This window comes from Epinephelus lanceolatus, chromosome 11 (assembly GCF_041903045.1).
Source record: "Epinephelus lanceolatus isolate andai-2023 chromosome 11, ASM4190304v1, whole genome shotgun sequence".
NCBI classification, from domain to species: Eukaryota; Metazoa; Chordata; class Actinopteri; order Perciformes; family Serranidae; genus Epinephelus; species Epinephelus lanceolatus.
In genome coordinates this window covers 10,030,302-10,052,103 of record NC_135744.1, presented here as the reverse complement: position 1 = coordinate 10,052,103, position 21,802 = coordinate 10,030,302, and the positions used below count along the sequence as shown (strand labels likewise).

At 40.4% G+C, this 21,802-nt stretch overlaps 1 protein-coding gene across 3 annotated transcripts in view; it reads left to right on the top strand.

Moving 5' to 3' along the window:
• LOC117269091 (roundabout homolog 1-like) overlaps window positions 1-21,802 on the top strand; it is a 127,997-nt gene that overhangs the window by 94,137 nt on the left and 12,058 nt on the right. For all 3 annotated transcript variants that reach the window (XM_078172230.1, XM_033645957.2, XM_078172231.1), the window contains 11 exons: window positions 5,649-5,769; window positions 6,778-6,916; window positions 7,017-7,144; window positions 9,744-9,868; window positions 9,968-10,139; window positions 17,683-17,888; window positions 18,002-18,083; window positions 18,182-18,350; window positions 19,554-19,720; window positions 19,868-19,989; window positions 20,967-21,201. In XM_078172230.1, coding sequence (XP_078028356.1) covers window positions 5,649-5,769; window positions 6,778-6,916; window positions 7,017-7,144; window positions 9,744-9,868; window positions 9,968-10,139; window positions 17,683-17,888; window positions 18,002-18,083; window positions 18,182-18,350; window positions 19,554-19,720; window positions 19,868-19,989; window positions 20,967-21,201 — 1,666 coding nt within the window. The remainder of the gene's footprint in view (window positions 1-5,648; window positions 5,770-6,777; window positions 6,917-7,016; window positions 7,145-9,743; window positions 9,869-9,967; window positions 10,140-17,682; window positions 17,889-18,001; window positions 18,084-18,181; window positions 18,351-19,553; window positions 19,721-19,867; window positions 19,990-20,966; window positions 21,202-21,802) is intronic.

The window sequence follows — 21,802 nt, the reverse complement described above, 5'->3', positions numbered from 1 at the left end:
TGATATGTAGATAAAGTTGTGAGTTAATTCTTAATAACGATTTTTAGAAAGACACTCTCTCACAGGAAAAGTTTGATTTATTGATTTTAATTTAAAACAGCAGAGCGCCTCTATGCTGAAAAATGCATGTAAATCACACTATAAGTAGCTTCAGAATATGTGTGCCTTTAGGGCATTTGAGGCTATGTGAAGAAGAAAGAGAACACATTGAAACAGTGCAGAGGCGAAAGCTGAGGTTTCAGTGTCCGAGATGGAGGATAGACAAACCACATTTGGATTTCTTAGCAATGGAATTGCTGCTAAAAACGAGGAGCGGTCAGTCCAGGAAATAAAAAAGCTCTTGGTCTGCTCTTTAATCAGCTGCTAAAGTTACTAGTGCAGCAGTATTTACAGCAAACAGCAAAAAAGTTGCACAACAGAAGTACAGCATTATTCAAAGGCATTGGATTGAGCTAGATCATCTTTGTAGTCCATTGGGAATACTTCACTGGCACAAAATCTAATATAATCTAATATATCAAAGGGACAGTTATTACACAGACACAGCAGTCCAAATCACCATGGACGCCCACTGAATCTAAAACACAAATATTTTTATCCAGGGTTTAACTGGGGAGGCGCAGAATTATGATTTCAGAGGAGGGGGGGGCACAGTTAGTGTGGGCACAAATCCTCAAAAGAGCTTTAGTTTTTCAGATATCCGTACCCAAGATAGAACAAAACACAACTTTTCCTCATACAACTGTTCATATGATATCCCACAAATCAGTGGCCCACGAATGATGTTATGTACTCAGTGTTAAGTTACATAATTAGCAAAAAGTTATAGAGGTTAGGTTTAGGTTTAAGTTACTGTGGTGAGGTGTAGGAAAAGAAAAATGATGACGACGTACCTTAAAATGACTCAAAGTTCACTCAAAATTCACAATTCAGCTCCGCCCACGAGAGGAGGAACAGAAGTGAGTTAATTAAACAATCAGCTAAAGTCAATAGGGAGTGAAACTAAAACAAACTTGTTACATAAGGTAAGATTTTTCTTTAGTCACTGAGCTCTTGGCAGAAATGTTTAATGGTGGTTTTTGTTATATTTCACTGGCACACGGTGCTGTTAATGTGCAAATTGGCTAACTAGCATCAAGACTGTCTTCCAGATTGCCCTTTTGAATGTGGATTACAGACACCAGCATCTGCTGGTGTGGAGAGTCATTTCCTCTCATGCAGGTGCAGAATGTATGTGCTTGTTGACCACTGGCTGTAGTCTTTGCGTTGTGTTCATGTGCAACATTTTTCACTAAGTCACAGCGATACAGCAAGGGGACTTTGTCCGTGCTAGTTCTCTGAAGTCGGTTTGGTGTTTACAGGGACCGCTAAGGACCGCTTTCTTCTTTACTCCGGTCAGCACATTGGTCATATGATTGCAGCCTTCCAAAATACATGAGTTGTGCATGAATTACTGGCTCATGATTACATGGGATATGTATGAATTTTTGTGATTTATTTTTGTAGGAAAATGTAGAAACATTTTAAAGCAAAATACAGCAAAAATTGATGAAACTGAGAAATACTGTATACTGACTAACCCCATAGGTGAAAATGTGCACTGTGCAATGTGAGACTTTTAAATACTTAGTTACCATAGGCAGATATTTTACGTATAACACTGTTTAAAAGAGAGTTATTTTACTGAAGGTAATATATGGTGGTATGTGGCACAGTTAAGGCCCTCACATTGAATAAAAAACTTTGCATAAAAACAATAAAGGTGGTGCAATAAAGCAAAATGTGTAAAGTGAAAAGTAAATTGTATTTTTTCATGTTAATATGTAACAAAATATGAAAAAATATATTTATATTTGCTTTTCGAGATAAATCAGAAATTAAATTTTAACTCCATTAAACCCTATATGGAGCTCAAGATGACAAAAATGTATCTCCCCTCACAATGGTAAAACTAAACACTCCAAATCCAGCCTAATATTGTAGATACTGTTGCCACTTTAAACAGCATTTTGAAAAAGTTATTCACATTTCCATGCTCTTCTTTTATTCTATGTAATTTCTCACAACTTCTGAAATACATATACCAGTCCAGTTTCCATACCTTTTTTTCTTTTCTTTTCTTTTTTTAAATATACTGTCAGTGACTGTAAAAAGTGAAGGAGTCCAATACAGCCATCTGAAAATGTACAGAGGGCATGTCTCCTGCAACTGTGTAATCTTAATTACCTGATTGTAATATGATTATATATTCAATAAAAATATCAGTCAACAATTACTCAACGAAATGGAAAACTACAGTATAGTATGGGAAAGATTATGAGCGACCAATAAATCTATTCACTTACATGCAAATAATTGGAAAGAGATGTCAACATGTCATGAGGTCCCCAGTTTCCTAGTTGTCTATATATCATGTTGCTTTTATTAATGTAAATTCAATGTTCTGAGTTCATGCCAAAACATGCAGCCTGTCGTACTTGCTCGGATTCCAACGATGATGTCATATGTCATACATGGCTCTTTCATGGCTGTAGACACACCGCTGTTACTGTATGCAATCCTGCAGTTGTGTTTTTAGCCATATATAGAACATTTTTGCATTGACTCTAATGTGAGTCCAAACATCCAAACCAAATCCACTGGATACTGAAAGGAATGGCTGAATCTGCAATACCAGCTCCCAAATTCCCCCCACTTGCTCCTTGTGATTGCTAGTGGTTGGTATTGTGTATGAAAAGTACATAGAACCACAAGTTACACCACAATCTTCTTCATAAAACCACGCCATTTGCAACACATTTAGAATGTCAGCCATAGTTAGGCCACTCTTGGTTGTTATTTATTCAGTGTACAGTATGAACAGTTTGTGGTTGAAGGTTAGCCTGGAGGAGGCTGACTAATAAATGAAAGGCTGTTGGTTTCATCCCTGCAGCAGCAATTTAATGATGTATTCTATCTGTTCACTGGCGAGTGGAGAGTGCTCAGATATCCAGGTGCTGTCTAGCATGACACTGAATCCCCTGCCTGCTCCATGGACACAACACTGTGGGCAGCCTTGGCCTCTGACCTCTGTTAAGAAATAAAAGTGCAGAGCCATTACAGGCTGTGTGTCTCTGGCAAGCATTTATGAATAGTTCGATTCCACTGCTTAGTGTGAATAGGAAAAAAGCAATCTTAAATCATAATGACGAGGCCGAAAGTTTAATTGCAGTTGATACCAAGAGGTTTCAGATGTCAGGGTGCAAAAAAATGGCCTTGTGGTTGTTTTGAGATTTTCAGACTGGCATGTCTACCCACTATCATATCATGCCTGCTCACTTCTGCTTTGGTATCACCTCTAGCACTCAGTAGCTTCAGGCTATCAGTGCAGTAGCTAACACTGAAAGCACCATAAAGACAGCTACCGAAGTCTGCGGGGGCGTCTGGTGGATAGGATATGAAAAGAATGAAAACAGTATGGAGTGCATATATCTTCCAACTCTTTGTTGTATGTGTAAGTGTACTTGTGTGTGTATGTGAGCAGATATCAGTATAGAGGAGGTAAAAAGTTTGGGAAAGGCAAAGAAGGCTGACTGAACATCTGAGGAAGGTCTCTACAAAGAGGCAATGTCTTTGTTCTCAGGGTTCTGTGCTAATGTAGCACTAGATATGAATTATGTAATTTCATAATGGGTGACCTTCTGTGCAGCTTGAAAGGCAGTGCAAATTCTGTTCCTTAGATGAAGATATGCATACAGATGCACACAAGCACGTCTTGCTGTTACCCTATCAAGCGCACAAAAATGTATATATTTTAAAATAGCATAGAGACAAAGATGTGATTATATGTGGGAGGCATCATGCATTAAAGGTAACACATTCACAAATAAAACTTTGCACATTTTATCACAAAACATAAAAATGTTGGCATTTTATTATCTGCATAATTAAAGTGCCACACTCACACAGTGCATGTAAGGGACCTTATCTTACACCTGTCATAAACCTGGGGTCTTCGGCGCATAGCACTACGTAACTTCGGTTGCTAGTTTCAGACCGACGCAGTTGTTATTTTCACAGCCAGCACCCAAGTTCGGAAAGAAGCAAATGTACTGGTACCTTTCTACGTACCCGTGGGTGTGTGGTAAGGGGCAATGTTTGCATATTGCTATTTTGAGAAAGCGATTGTGTTATCAACCAATATAAACTTGGTCTAATGCCTGGGTCTTCAGCAGCAGGTCTGCGTCCCTAGGGTTACTGCAGGGGGCGCACCAAATTATTGTTTGATAGTTGTAGTTTGATAGTAGTAGTTGAAGTTTTAATTAATTGATTAATTCATTTTTTTATTGAAAAAAAAATTAAATATGTCTGAAAATACACATTAACATGAATCCAACGTTTTATTAGCAAAAATAATTTGGCCTATTCATAAAAGACACAATATAGTATAGTACACAACATCCATGATAGGCTACCTGTTACCTATGAATCCTTCTGCAATTATGCGAGTACGCCAGCATCAAATCATTGTGCAGCACCTATCTATTAGAGCATGGTGAACTAGTTTGCTAACGGGTACGTATACCTTGAAACACATCGGCACATTTGCTTTGTTATTATTCCAAGTGACATCTTGTGAGCCGCAATGGATCGTTTTTTAACTTTTCGAGCAAGAGACTCTGACACACCATCCACCTCAGAAACCATTGGTGAAGTGCAGAGGGTGAGGCTTATTCACCCTGCCATGTTACAACAGCTGCTGACGTAGCAGCTACAGGCAAGTGCAAACAAGAGAAGACCGAAAAAATATTTAGAGAATTATTTCAAGTCTAACTCAGTTCTATACAATATATGTAATAGGGGTCCCTGCTCTGTCTCTCTTTCAGCTACAGGGTCTTCAAAATAGTTGAAGACCCCTGGTCTAAAGTCAATAGCACGGCATTTTCCTGCTCTCTTAAGGGGGCTTTATTTACATAGTAGGATGCACCTACATAGGTCAGTTCACAACTCGCATATACTCCCCTTGTTACACTCAGGGGCACATGGATGGGTTGCAGGTGGGCGAAGTAATACATTATCACTGACTAAATTATAAATTGCATTCTTTAAAATGTGAACATAGCAGAGATCAGAGCAGAGCTGCAGAGCTGCTGTCTGACTCTTCAGTAAAAGAGACGCTGTACTTTCTACAGCTATTTCAGGAGAAAGTTTAGTTCTGTTTCCTCTTTCAAATTTATAACTACAGTTTTTTATTTTTGCTGCTTAAATGTCCCATGATATTTGCTCCTGTGACATTACTGCTCTTACTGCATTACTCTCAGCAGAAAACCACTTGCGTCTCCAATTTGCTGAATCCACCATGTAAATACAGTGCGCACTATGTTTTTAAAGTGAGTGGGAGATGACACTCTGATTTGTTAAATTCATGTTGCGCCCAAAACACACCTATAATTTGTTAAGAGACTTAATACAAGCCCTTTGCCCCTGACCCTTAACTTTGTGCCTAGATTATGCATGATTTAACTAGCTGGAGTGCAGTTGGACACGCCCTAATTGCGCATGCACCATGCACTTTAGACCATGTGCTAAAGATTGTTTAAATAGGGCCCAAGGATGGGAGGATCTTGTACTAAATCACCTCTGCAAATATTTTTTGTGCTTTCTTTTAGATTCGCAGCGGCAAGCTGATGATCACCAACACCAGGAAGAGCGATGCAGGGAAATACATCTGCGTTGGAACTAACATGGTGGGAGAGAGGGAGAGCGAGATTGCTGAACTAACTGTGCTAGGTAACATTTTCAGTTTTGTGATTGCATTTCCCAATGATGCAGTGCTTCACTTAGTCTAAGTACCTCTCACTTCACAGTGGTTTAGTTTGCCATTGTGCTATGCAAGGTCTTTGTCACCGGGGTAAAATAACCCATTAATTACCTTGATTATGCAGCACAGCCATCCAGTCTGCCAGCTTTGGAGTGGTTTTCCACCAAACACATGCTGAACATCTACTGCTGTTCCATCCAGCACTACAACCCCTCAAACCTTTCAATATAAGAGCTCCCCATGCTACCTCCAACATCACCAATACCAATCGCCTGTTTCCAGCTTCTATTCTCCATCCCCCACTTATTTTCCTAACATTTCCCATCAGAATAGGGCTCTTATCAGTATCACATGGTTAGATGACCTTGGTTGGGAGTATACAGTATAGTGCCTCATAGAACCATACAAGGCTGTGAGAATAATCCTGCTGAATGCAGAAATAGGTCAAAATATGTTGTTCTACAGGTTGTGCATAATAAATGACTTTGGAGACTGGCAGATGATTATCACAAGAATATTAAATGTTTCCAAACTCTATGATAATTGCAATATGTAGATTACTTTGCATATTTTGCTAGGTATTCTGCATTAATTAGAGACTTTTTTGTTTTTTTGTAGAGGGAATTTTTCAAGTCCATGGGAGTTTGTAGTTACTGTTGATCAGATGTTAATTTAAAAAAATATTCCTGTCAAAGTGAAATATTACTTTTGAGTTAAAAAAAAACAAGATAGCATAGTGCTATATAAACATTTTCAGTGTTTTCTATACCTTGCCAGATAATTAAGGCACTGTTCTTTGCATCAAGTGCATGTTATGGTAAAACTATACAAACAAAATTAAACTTCATCAGAAGGCAATATGAAATCCATTATTACTATGCCATTTCTTGGTACTTTAAGATAAAGATAAGCTACAGTGACTACACAAAGAGGTTGAAAAATACACAACATTTTCAGTATATCTTTCTGTCCTCCAGAACGCCCAACCTTTGTGAAGCGGCCCAGCAGTGTGGTGGTGTTGGCAGAGGAGAGCGTGGAGTTCCACTGTGTGGTTCAAGGAGACCCTGTTCCCACTGTTCGCTGGAGGAAAGATGATTCTGACCTGCCTAAGGGCCGGTAATGCACAAAGGCCCTCTATACATTCATTTAGCACGCAAGCATGGTGTCTTAAGTTTTTCTTTCATCTCATGATCGCCTGTGTCCATCCTGCCTACAGATTTGAAATCCTAGAGGACCATACCTTGATCGTTCGCCAAGTGACCTCCTCAGATGAGGGCTCCTATACATGTGTGGTGGAGAACATGGTTGGAAAGTCTGAATCATCTGCCACGCTTACTGTACACGGTCAGTGCAGCCCGACCCTCACATGTAACGTCCTCTAAACGTAGCACAACCTTCTGTTCTATATAAGGTTCACACGCTTTTTCTCTGGAGATTTTGTGTTTGTGTTTTTTTTTTTTTCCTTCTCACTTCCTGGCTGGAGGTCATATAATGTAGTCCTAAAAAAACAAGCAGTATAGGACATTGCAGCAGTTTGTTTATACTACATTTCATGGTAATGTCCTGTATAAACTGAGAAGAGCATGCAAAGTAAATGTTTACGTGACCGCAGAAAATGGATTCATTTGGTCTGAGTGGTCCTGCCACAATGACACCCTTAAGTTCTTAAATCAGAGGCAGGAAATGAGCAGTAAGACACCTCTCATAGTTGCACACACACACACAGACCAATATATATAAATATATTTACACATAAATATGCACAGACAAAACAGCGACACAGTGGGTGCCGTAGACTGTGAGGGCAGTAGGACTTAATTAAAGATAAGGCAGGGCTGCTCGCATGCTGGGAAATGACATGGTTGCAATTACATCGTCTTCCTCTCCCTCCAAAAACCAGAGAAACGAGCGTCAAGGGGGACCATAGCTAATGTGGGCAGTGAATGGAGAAGGGCAGAAATAACTGGCAGATGACTAGAATTTGTATTAAGGGAGGAAACAGAGAGCTATCTGAGTTAATGTGTGTTTCATAATTAAATCAAAAAAACTCTGGCAGGCACAATCCTAGCTCTAGTCATAACCACAGAATCATTTTTACTGACCTAGAACATTTGGTTGATATTTAACAGTTGCCATTTGAAACAGATGTAGCAGGCCAACAAGCTTTGTAAGGTCTGCGCAGGTCCCAAGTCTGAGATGAAATGCCTCTTAAGCACAGCAAAATGATCTGTATGTTTTCAAACATTAACTTGGAAGAAACTGTTTAACAAATTAAAGAAAACTGCCTTTGAATGATACACATCTTTTCAGACACGGTGCTTAAACTCAGCTTTTCTGCAAATTCATGTGCTTTATTTTTTTTAACAGACATTCTTTGAACACAAAAATGTTGAGCAATAACCGCAGTCATCCTCTCGCAGCAGTTCCAAAACCAGCTGGTTAGCTAGCCAGTCATTTCACTATAAATCTAGTTTACAGATGTCAAGATGTACAGTGGTTCCCATCCCCAAATTTGTCTTTGTTTGTGTAGTACATTTAGTAAAGCAAATCCCTGCATAGCACCAGCAGTCCCCTTTTCCACCTTCCGTCCAGACACAGTGTTCCCTCCTCACCCCTCACAGTTTTATGTCCTCATTAGGGGTTTGAATCTTTGTCCAAATACACTTCAAGGCTGGCTGGCTCTGTAACTCAAACCGGCAATTACACTACTTTCACACCTCGCTGTAGACTAGTCTGCTGGGTCTAATAGGGGCTAAACAGCAAGACTTGTCCTTTGACATCTGTTTTTTATTTATTTTTTTATTTTCTTTATTTTTTTTCTACTCTTACCTTTTTTTTACTTTTTATTCCAAAAACATAATATCCTTTATCTACATCATTTTCAAACTATACTTAGAAATGTATGAGCATACATGAGGTTGGATATCCACAATAAATTCTGCATCACTTACACTGTTCAATGATACATCTATATTTCTTTATGAGGAGGTCAGATGAAATGAATCATATCAAATACATCATCATCATCATCATCATCATCACCATCACCATCACCATCATCATTGCCTCATTTGCATGTATAATAGTAATAATGAAATAAAATGAATGTTGTCATAAACACCATTAAAGGGAATCAATAAAATGAAATCAAATAAAATGACACTGTTAGATTACAAAAGCCAAAAGACGCAAAGTGTTTGTTTTTTTTGTTCGTTGTTTTTTTTTTTGGCATACAATGTTGGCCAATAGCTACAATTATCTGCTATGTAAGAGACAATATCTCCTGCTATAATATCTTATACATAGTAGATAATATCTCCTATGTTCCATGAATACAACACATCTGTGATCTATTTCCTTTCTAGGCAATACTAAGGAGAATATATCTCCTCCTCCTACTTAAAAAAAACAAAAATCGCCTAGCCTCTTAGTGCTTCCTTATCAACCATTTAGAAATGTTCTTGCACCCCATATTACTGACTGACTTCTTTATTTTTCATACCAGTTCCATTATGCTCACTCTTTCAAATGTGTGTCAATACTGTTGAATGCATAATTGCAGTTCCATATATCTATACGTACCTTCATTACTCATTACACTGCTTTTTTTGTGTCTTTTCTCTTGTAGTCAATACTGGTAAGTTGTCATCCGTCCCTCATCCACCATCAGACAGCAACAAGATATCTTGAGCCCCTGTCATTGTCCTATCTTCACAGTAATTCCATCCAACAATAAAGTATGTAATTCGTGATATGTGTGGGTAAATTAATAGATATGTGCTGTTTTTTTAATTTTAAAAAAGGTAAATCATGATTGTTTCTTGCTACATACACACTTAACCTGTATTCCTCGACCTTTTCATGCATACTGAGATGTTATAAAACTGGGAAAGATGAAAATGTATCAGGCTGCCAGGTAATTAGGACCTCATTTCCTCTGCAGTGCCCCCAGCATTTGCCATACGCCCCAGGAACCAGGTGGTGGCAGCGGGCAGGACGGTCACCTTCCAGTGCGAGGCCACTGGCAACCCACAGCCCGCTATCTTCTGGCAGAGGGAGGGCAGTGAGGTGAGATTGACCCTCAGTCTGTCATCACACTAAATCACTCCTCAGTGCAAATAGTGAACGAATGGGTTACTGACTCTGTGATCTCTGTCTCTCCTCCAGAGTCTCTTGTTCTCTTACCAGCCACCGCAGCCCTTGAGCCGTCTCTCTGTCTCCCAGATGGGCAGTTTGACCATTACCGACGTTCAGCGCTCTGATGGCGGCTTCTACAGCTGCCAGGCTCTCAACATCGCAGGCAGTGTTATTACCAAAGCACTGCTGGAGGTCACAGACTGTGAGTAAAGGGAGGGTGTGATGGAGGGCAGATGGGTGGGACTTTTATTCAGCACCTTTCTAGCTTTGATGTTTGGTCTTTTGGCTAAACAAACTAGCTTGCTGATGGAGTTTACCTTTTTTGAGCTTGTGAGGTGTATTAGGCTACAAACTGGACTTGGTTACAGACTGGTGGGAGCTACCTCCATTATAGGTGTGGTAGTTGGCCTTGGTTACAAACCAAGCCAGGGGAGGGATTTCAGGAGATGTTGTTCACTCTGTTTCCATGGTGATTTTCTGTAAAGATTGGGGCTATCTGATGCTGGGTACACACTACATGAGAATTAGGTCAATTTTGGGCCTGATTAGCCCCACCCGACAATGGTCAGCAAAGCCATGATTTTTTTTGATGATTCTAAAGATCATTTTGCCAGATTTTCCTCTGTTCTTTTACATTCCTCGATCTGCTCGGAAGTCCGTCCTGGCCACACAGATTTCACATTGCAAGTATTAAACATATTCAGTATTTACAATCCGATATCCGGCATTCCAGCTGGTCTCAGAGGGTTTTAATCTCAAATTGGATTCAACTCAGATTTATTAATGCAGCTCTAGTTTGCACTCTCACATGGAGTCCATGTTCACACCATTTCCTTGACTTCAGTCATGTGTTTTTTTATTTTGTATTTGTTAATTTCCTTTAAAAGTAGTGCAAAACAGCTGGTTAGCTAGGTCTTTCTGCTTGTTGTCCACCATGTTTGTTTGCTCTAAAGTCTATTTTCCTAACCTGCAACTTTACACTATATTTACACAGTATGTAATCTAAATTAAGAGAACTGGGGGACATGTAATGATATTATAAGATAAAAGTTAGCCATTGTAACTATTTACATTAATACAACACAGTCTGTGTTCTGCTTAACTGTACATATGTGTGAAACAAGAATGCTGGATTGACATATGATATGATTTAAAGCCAGGGTGTCAAACCTATGGCCCGTGGTCAGAATCGGCCCATCAAAGGCTCCAAGTGGTGCCAGGTTTCTTCAGATTCTTCAGTTTGCTTCAGAGGCTTTTCCACCCTGACAAGAATACAGTTCTCTGACATAACAATGAATACTTACTGTGGCCATGTTTAAAGATATTGAACATTGTGCAAAATATTGTCTATCAGTAGGTTCAGTTCAAAAGAATCTGTATCAGACTCTATCACACCTGTATCAGGAAATGTATAGATAAATGCACATGTAATGACAGTGAGAAGTGTAGAGGAACAGCCTCTCTGGACTTCCCTTGAACCAGTATTATCAATGAACAAGACCCACCAGACCACCGGGTGTCAAATACTTAGGACTCACCCCTGTATCACCCCGACTGGACAACAACTTCTTTCAGCCATCCTTAGGCCAAAAGGAGGTAAAAAGTCACCTGGGATCCCTCAAGTTTCAGGTGCCATCTTAAAGTATCCAGCCTTCGGGGCAAAACGCGGTGATGAACGATCCACTAGTTGTCTAAGACAATGCTTCTTTTTTCCACCACATCCTGTCCTTTCCTGTCACCCCAGGAAAGCACGCCCTCCCCTCTCTTACCAAATGTTATGTGTGACCAAAATTGAAATGTGTGTTGGAAGTGAAATTATACATTTTATCCATATGTGTTGGGAGTTGTAGAAATATAACTGGGATTCATTAATCAACTTGTTTGCATGAATATGTGCTTCCTCAATCTGTTTTTCATTATATGTTGCCACTATAGGTTGTTTTCAGTTGTATTCATTTCAATTGGATGTTAAGAACCGATTTTGACCATAATGAGAAGAGTATGTACCTATCGCGCGTAACATGTCAAAGTATATGTCAAAGATATATATATATATATAGATACATATACATATATATATATATATACAGTACAGGCCAAAAGTTTGGACACACCTTCTCATTCAATGCGTTTTCTTTATTTTCATGACTATTTACATTGTAGATTCTCACTGAAGGCATCAAAACTATGAATGAACACATGTGGAGTTATGTACTTAACAAAAAAAGGTGAAATAACTGAAAACATGTTTTATATTCTAGTTTCTTCAAAATAGCCACCCTTTGCTCTGATTACTGCTTTGCACACTCTTGGCATTCTCTCCATGAGCTTCAAGAGGTAGTCACCTGAAATGGTTTCCACTTCACAGGTGTGCCTTATCAGGGTTAATTAGTGGAATTTCTTGCTTTATCAATGGGGTTGGGACCATCAGTTGTGTTGTGCAGAAGTCAGGTTAATACACAGCCGACAGCCCTATTGGACAACTGTTAAAATTCATATTATGGCAAGAACCAATCAGCTAACTAAAGAAAAACGAGTGGCCATCATTACTTTAAGAAATGAAGGTCAGTCAGTCCGGAAAATTGCAAAAACTTTAAATGTGTCCCCAAGTGGAGTCGCAAAAACCATCAAGCGCTGCAACGAAACTGGCACACATGAGGACCGACCCAGGAAAGGAAGACCAAGAGTCACCTCTGCTTCTGAGGATAAGTTCATCCGAGTCACCAGCCTCAGAAATCGCAAGTTAACATCAGCTCAGATCAGAGACCAGATGAATGCCACACAGAGTTCTAGCAGCAGACCCATCTCTAGAACAACTGTTAAGAGGAGACTGCGCCAATCAGGCCTTCATGGTCAAATAGCTGCTAGGAAACCACTGCTAAGGAGAGGCAACAAGCAGAAGAGATTTGTTTGGGCCAAGAAACACAAGGAATGGACATTAGACCAGTGGAAATCTGTGCTTTGGTCTGATGAGTCCAAATTTGAGATCTTTGGTTCCAACCGCCGTGTCTTTGTGAGACGCAGAAAAGGTGAACGGATGGATTCCACATGCCTGGTTCCCACTGTGAAGCATGGAGGAGGAGGTGTGATGGTGTGGGGGTGTTTTGCTGGTGACACTGTTGGGGATTTATTCAAAATTGAAGGCACACTGAACCAGCATGGCTACCACAGCATCCTGCAGCGACATGCCATCCCATCCGGTTTGCGTTTAGTTGGACCATCATTTATTTTTCAACAGGACAATGACCCCAAACACACCTCCAGGCTGTGTAAGGGCTATTTGACCAAGAAGGAGAGTGATGGAATGCTGCGGCAGATGACCTGGCCTCCACAGTCACCGGACCTGAACCCAATCGAGATGGTTTGGGGTGAGCTGGACCGCAGAGTGAAGGCAAAGGGGCCAACAAGTGCTAAACACCTCTGGGAACTCCTTCAAGACTGTTGGAAAACCATTTCAGGTGACTACCTCTTGAAGCTCATGGAGAGAATGCCAAGAGTGTGCAAAGCAGTAATCAGAGCAAAGGGTGGCTATTTTGAAGAAACTAGAATATAAAACATGTTTTCAGTTATTTCACCTTTTTTTGTTAAGTACATAACTCCACGTGTTCATTCATAGTTTTGATGCCTTCAGTGAGAATCTACAATGTAAATAGTCATGAAAATAAAGAAAACGCATTGAATGAGAAGGTGTGTCCAAACTTTTGGCCTGTACTGTATACATATACATATATATATATATATATATATATATATATATATATATATATATATACATATATGTATATTAGGGAGGGGTCTCGAATTTCGAATAGTTGTTTTATTTTTGAAAAATCGATTTTTTTTTAATGCGACTATTACTATTTGCCGTCTTATTTCCCCCCCTTTATTTGACATGCAATTCAGCTCCTAACCGCACGAGGGCAGTCAAGGATTGCTTCAGCGGTGTGAGATGGGCTACCAGCTAGTTTGATGCTCTTCTACAAACAGGAGAAACACGCAGAGACTACTACTCCGTGAGGAATGTCCGCAGTCATTCGGGCTTTCATAGTCAAGCGCACTTCCGCGTTGTAGTTTCCTGTAAAAATGTCCGTGAAAAATCCCCGCAATGTGAAAAATTGTTGAATAGTTGCCACGATTTTCGAATAGTGTTTTTGCTTGTGTTGCCCATCCCTTATATATATATACATATATATATATATATATACATATATATATATATATATATATATATATATATATATATATATATATATATATATATATACATATGGTATAATAAGAGGCACTAAGTTTCTTTTGAAATAAAGTAATCAGCCTGTTTTACAACTAAGACCGCCTTATCAGATCCGCCCACTTTGGCCGGTTAAAAACATGTGCGATCTGGTGCGCTCACTCTCTACTCTAGTCTTCTCTAGTCTCTTGTGTGTATCTCTTGTCTCTCTCTTCCGTCTTCTTCGTATTTTTTTTCCTTTGTTTCTTCTTTTTCGTATCTTAGCCTCTTTCGTATTTACGTTTTAGTTACACCTTTATACTCACACGATCAAAGTTATTTTAAACTTTTAAGTTTGCTTTTCCAGTTTTCTTTCATCTCCAGTTTTTTCAACATTTTTATGCGTGTTAATAATAACTTTGATAACAATATCGAACGGCCAATGATATTGTTTTCACCATTATTATAAGCGAGTAATTATAATGAAGTAGACAAGTGCCTTTTTCGACCTGCCTGTTCAACCAAAGATTCATCAAACCCAGCAACTGCCAGCCACTTGCCACAGTGGTTCTCGTGCCAAACCCAAAGGCTTTTTGCAGCGTAAAGGGAATGGACGTGGGGGTATCCACAAGACTTCACGGGCTCAACCGCTCCCCCTTCTGCAGTGCGCCAGCTGGTGCCATTCTGCTGGAAAATCTGGGAGTTGCAAAGTGAAAGTTCGGGGCCCCAGGGGAAAATGTCTGCGTGGTTCGCTGCTAAGAAGGGAGGCAACAAGCTCCCCCTCACAGGTGACCGGCTGGGCAGTGGTAAGAGCTGATGTCGAATAGGAGATTTAATTATTTTAATCTTAATCTAGGACTCCTTAGATAAATATTTTTGCGCATTCCTGTGTTCCGGTTTATCTTAACATACTCTCTCACTATCGCCAAATTAAATAACCCACACAAGTGTTACTTCTTGTTTTAATCCATTTATACATACTGTTGATTTTGTGTTATTTCATATTATCCTCATTCATTTATTCAGTTGTTACCCATTTAGCTTAAATAAATTTTCATTTATCGCCAAGTCGTTGTCTGTGGATATTTCTTTTGAGCAGGAATCAAGATCACTGTATGGAGAATTCATAACCCAGATATTGAGATTGATTCATTATTGATAAGCATGGTGACGAATTAATAATTGGTTTACGGAGTTATTAATTTGATTAGTCGCTTCCCTCATTAGGAGGTTGGTGCCCCAAATTTTATTACGAGTACAAACATTCTCAAAAAGGTATTTCCCCTACAGAAGTAAACTGACTGAATGTGGAAAAACTGAGACATACTGTTGAAATTGTATTTATTTTTCTCAAGATATCTCAGGCTGTCTGTCTTTTTGTTAAAGGGTGAATGTCTACAGAATGTTCTTGTAATTCTTTACACGAAAAAAGGGAAAATTGGGGTGTTGGTGGCTTAGTGGTAGAGCAGACGCCCCATGTACAAGGGCCCAGGTTCGACTCTAGCCTGTGGCCCCTTGCTGCATGTCACCCCCCCTCACCCCCCATGCTTGTCTGTCCTGTCAAATAAAGGCTAAAAATGTCCAAAAAAATATCTTTAAAAAAGGGAAAATTTTGGGGCTGATGTCACTTATAGGTTATTGTGTGATGGTTTTATTGGTCCGGCCCATCTGAGATCAAATTGGGCTGTATGTGGCCCATGATCTAAAATGAGTTTCACACCCCTGATTTAAAGGTATATCTATAAGAAAAGTGGTCTGAGGGACTCTAATCCAAATTCTAGGTAAAGAATAACTGTATTAATTGTTTTTTTTTTTTTTAAAAGAAGCAATTTAAATGTGCTTGGAGGCCCACACCAATAATTACACACCACCAGCAAAGTATACAAGCTTCCAATTAATAGACCTGTATGAACATGAATACATGTGTCTGGGTTAATGCGTGCTATGTACATATATTAAATTAATGAATATTGACAGTTACTGCATATACACATTGAGGTTTTCGGTGCAGCCCTGTTAGTTATGAAAGATAATTTGCCGCTCTTATTGGCAATGCATTCTGCAGCGACCTTAGTATAGGGAAATGAGAGGCATCCACTCAGTGCAAAATCTGTTACAGGTAATGGTAATAAAAAAAGATGGAGTCATGTTTTATGTAATTTTTTCAGCGGTCTATAGCACTGCACTCTCGCCTGTACCTGTTTCTCTATACTCTCCCCTCCCCCAAATTCTCTCCATCCCACCGCACTTCTCTCATCCCCATTTGGAGTGGTGCATTTTTATGGAAATAACTGGTCTGCATTACCTGCGGCAGTTTTCAAGGCGTGTTTCCATCACCTTTTTTTGGTGGTATTTTTATTTATTTATTTATTTATCTAGAGCCCCTGCCCCCATCCACCAGGGTTTTAAAATGTAAGAGAGCGAGAGAGAGAAAAGAGAGCTCTGTTATCTAAGTGGGATTGTTATTAGTTGGGCTTTGCTGTTGTGATTGGAGCCGGCTCCAGCAGTACCTACTGCCGAATGAACGATTAGTTGCTCTCCGCTGGAGGGGAAAAGTTGATTTCTTTTTCCTCCGCTGCCTGCACAGCCACCTAAACCTATTGTTCTCTCTTTACCAATTTTCCTCTCAATATCTTTCATATCTTATCTGTCTTTCATTTTTGGGCAGCATTTTCATTTTCTCTACTTTCATCTTTCCTACTTTTATTTCTGTCTTTCTCCTCATGACTTTGATCTTTTGTGAACATCAATTCCCAATTTCCAATTCCGTAATATAGTGTTGACAGTGTACTGTTTTTTGGCATTTTGCTATTATTTGATAGTAGTAGTGGAGATACAGGCGGGAGAATGCAGGAAGAGAGACTGGGATGTCATGCAACAAAGGTCACAAATCAGAATTGAAAATCTACTGTTTCTGTCACCTAAGCTTAACCTTACTTTATCTATACTGTCCTCATAATGACCACAATGTTTCTCTAACCTCAATCAACAACATTTTTAAAATGTCTTTGTCCTGTCTTTGTCCTTCTGTTGTGTCTTGCTTAAACTGCCCTTCACTGCCCCCATGATTTCTGGTGGCACAGCTCCTCTTTGTCTGTGTCCATATACATATCTGTCATTAAGCATAAATGAGCCTAAAGACATGCCCAGTCACTCATTCATGCTGCTGAGGAGTTGAGGGGGGTGTTGGTTGGTCATAGAAACTGCCATCATGTACATCAGCCACCAGATCAGCCAATAGCAGAATTCATTCGTAATAGCTGGGTTTTAACCAGTAGAGGGCAGTCGCTATGAATATTTCTAACACAATTTTTAAAATTCAAATACTTTGCACTCAAATGTCAAGATTTGGATCTGAATCCATCAATAACATTACTAAATGCCCATATACATTGGTTGTCAGCTGAAAAAGTGAACCAAACCAGAGTGGTTTGGGACTTTAATTACTCTTTCAGTATGTGGTGTATATATAATAAGGTCACTGGGCTAGTGTCAACGATTACGTTTTCATTTCCCTTCTTTGTTTTTCTATTAGCGAGGTCAGACCACCCTCCTCCTGTGATTAGACAGGGACCTCTCAATCAGACCGTTCCTGTGGACAGCACAGTAGTCCTGGGCTGCCAAACAGCTGACTCTCCACCTTCTACGGTCCACTGGAAGAAGGATGGTGTAGTGGTGTCTCCAGTGGACTCACGCATGTCCATAGCAAACACTGGATCACTGGAGATACGCTACGCTAAGGTAGGAGGAGTAACACAGCATTTGGCATGTATCAGTTAAAGCAACTGCACTGAGCTGAGCCAGCTCACTAATGTCAACCCACTAATATCTTCTGTTGTACTTTCTCTCCTCAGCTGGGAGATACAGGCCTCTACACATGTGTAGCTTCTAGTCCCAACGGAGAGGCTTCCTGGACAGCATACTTACAGGTGGAGGGTAGGTCACACAAATTGAGTAGTAGTTGTAAAGGTTAATGCATGCTGAAGAGTCTTCCTTGGTGTATTTTAATGAATTTTTTGGAATCCCTGCGGCAGAGTTTGGAGTTGTTGTTCAGTCAAGTCAGCCTGTGGACCCTAACCTGATTCCCAGTGCTCCATCTAAACCTGATGTGACTGACATCGGCCGCACCTCTGTCACTCTGTCGTGGAAATCCAACCCCAGTGCTGGCGCAACACCTACATCTTACCTGATCGAGACATTCAGGTAAGACATACGTGGTATCATGCATTTTTTAAAGGTCCAGTGTGTATGATTTAGGGGCATCTATTGACAGAAAAGAGGGCAGTCTACAGCCAAGTGTGAAGCAGTCATGATGAGAGTCAGTACCTCCAAGTCTGAGTTCATGGTTCTTTTCTTGAAAACGGTGTATTGCCCCCTCTGGGTTGGGAGAGAGTTACTGCCCCAAGCAAAAGAGTTTAAGTATCTTGGAGTCTTTCAAGACTGGGGTGTGAGATGGACAGACAGTTTGGCATCAGCAATGATGGGGACATTGGGCAGGATTGTTGTGGTGAAGAAGGAGCTGAGCCTGAGGGCAAAACTCTCGGTTTACCAGTTCATCTACGTTCCGACCCTCACCTTGGGTCATGAGCTTTGGGTAGTGACCAAAAGAATTAGATAGCTGATACAAGCGGCCAAAATAGTTTTCTCTGTAGGTTGCTGGGCTCAGCCTTAGAGATGGAGTGAGGAGCTCAGACATCCGTAGGGAGCTTTGAGTAGAGTCGCTGCTCCATTGCGTTGAACGGGACCAGTTGAGGTGGTTCAGGGATCTGATTAGGATGCCTCCTGGGCACCTCCCATTAGAGGTGTTCTGGACTCGTCCAACTGGTAGGAGGCCCTGGGGCAGACCCAGAATGAGGGACTGTTTATTTCATCTTGCCTGGGAATGCCTCGGGATCCCCCAGGAGAGGGACGTCTGAGTACCTTGCTCAGCCTGCTGCCCCGAGGACTGCCCCAGAAAAGCAGATGAAAATGGATGGATGGATGGATGGATGGATGGATGGGTATTGGCAGAAATGGAATATAATTTTCATAACTATATTTTCATTAGTGTATATCACCTCTAAATTTGAAATTCATTGTGTTTTCTGTACTTAAGAATAAGCCCTTTATATCTACATATGGAGCAAGTCCTCATCCACAGAGTCAACCATGTCTGTACACTAGCCCAGAATGGACAAATCAAACACTGGCTCTAGATAGGATGATTCACATTTTTGCATAGGCCATAGTTCTCCTTCATGCACGACACACAGGAGAAGTTTCATTAGGTTGACGTTTGCAAACTCACCACTAGATGGAACTAAGTCCTACACACTAGACCTTTAACTACTTGTTGTATATTACATCTACAGTATCAAAGTTGTTGACACTGTCCTTGCATCTGTATTTTATTATTTCTTCCTGCAGTTATACATTAGGCAGCAGATGGGTGACCGTAGCTGAGCATATAAAGACACAGACCTTTGTACTGAGGAACCTTAAGCCCGCAACTGTCTACCTCTTCATGGTCAGAGCGGTAAATGCTTATGGCCTCAGTGACCCAAGTCCAATCTCTGATTCTGTGAGAACACAAGGTCAGTGCAGGCTTTTCATTCCTTTTTTAAGCTCCACATTGAACATATCCTGTATCATTTAACCTGCAGAGAAACAGCATGTTTGTCTCAGTTCAGTTGAATGCGTCATTGTTGCTATTTTGCTTCTTCTTCCTTTTGCACAAACAGACAGCACTTCCACCATGCAAGGGGTGGATCATCGTCACATACAGAGGGAGCTGGGAGATGTGGTTATCCACCTGCACACACCAACTGTCCTTTCCTCCTCTGCTGTCAGGGTGCAGTGGATGGTAAGGGGAACAAATCATGATGACTGTCCTGCTCAAAGTCAACATTTTTTACAACATGTACTACTAATATGAGAAAAGGTCAAATGCGCAATTTAACCAGCGAATGTCAACACATGTACATCAACAAATATATAAAAGCCAAGGGGTTACTTTTATCAGGGATTATTATAGAGCAAATTTATCCTCTGAGATATTTTCCGTGACTCTCCCAAGCATCACAAAGATGGGAACTGTCATTGATGAATGAGCAAATACACTCTCAACAGAGATATACTGAAACAAAGAGATCTGAACGGTTCAGGAGGAGCATCTAGGCTAAAACTGGCTTGTTTGAAAATGAAGTGAAGTGTTTAAAAGATTTATTTAATGCTTAAAATTAAATATGGTTTTCTCACTAAACATTTATTAGCAGAGAATAAATCCACTGCACTGAATCAATTTTGGTGTCTTACATTGTGCTTTGTTCCAAACACACAGCATTTTTCTGTGTGGATGTGTGTATTTGGATGTGTGTATCCCTCCACAGAAATATTTTAAGGCACCATTTGTCATAATTGTGTGGTTTAAATGGAAAGTGCTTAGTCCTCTTTTGGCTCAATTTTAACCAGAGCCATGCTGAGGGGAAACTATTAATGACCTCATATTGTGGTTCACAGTGAGACTTCACAGATATGAGGAAATGTTAATCTGTATCAACCTAGAGGCAAAGGCAATTAACTGAGTTTTAACAGATCCTTCCTGCAGGATGTTCACTCACACCCATGATAAGATGCTAACCTCCTAAATGTATGTTTTAACTCGTGCAGATCTAACTGTGAACCTCAGACTTTACTCGCATTACAGCAATAAAATCTACAGTACTTGCACTCATCTCTTTGATTCAAGCACAAATGTTTATTTGCCCATGATCAAAAAGGGTCCCACTGTCACATGTCTGGAAATTTATGCAGCTTGTTTTTCCTCTATATCTCCGCTAGGTTGAGCAACAGTCCCCATACATACAGGGATACAAGGTGCTTTACAGGGTGTCCGCTGAGCATGGCCAGCCTGAGGGGCAGTGGAGCGTCCTAGAGGTGCACACCCCACGGGAGGACGGGGTGGTGATCGGTCAGCTGAAGAGAGGAGCCATATACGAGTTCAAAGTGCGCCCCTTCTTTGATGAGTTCCAGGGAGCTGACAGTGAGGTGAAGGTGGTCAGGACGTTGGAAGAAGGTGACTATCTTAGAACTTTTGTTCTGCAATGTTAACGCAGGACAAAGGTGCGAGAAATTAAATAACATGGTGAAACTTAGAACCGTACAGAATGTTTTTACATTCAAAGCTTTTGGTGAGGTTTTGGAATGAAGCTTCGAATGCCTTTCATCATATTTATGATTTCATCACCCTAAAATACACTACAAATCCTTGAACAAAATCCTTAATTTGTATAGCGTGGAGTGCAAAGCAAATGCAGATACAAAATATGAGCTTTTTCTCTGTAATGACCAAAGTAATTTAGTACAATAACGTTAGACCCAAAATAGATTTTTCATTAATGTGGTTATACAAATGGAGTGACGCCTGCAAGCTAGTTCAGGCAGTCAGCTCGTGCTGCAATGATTCATACACACATGTCATAGCTCATTCTCCGGACACCATCCCAATTTGGCGGTCTATTTAAGCTACAGAAATTTCCCAGCTCTCCCTCTGCCTTGTTAATGCCACTGCTGCCCAGTGTCAGTATTGATGCCTGCTCTTTCAGCCCCACCTCCATCCCAGCATCCACCTGCAGGCTCCAGCTAGGCAGGGGGGGATACTTAATCATCACTCCCCA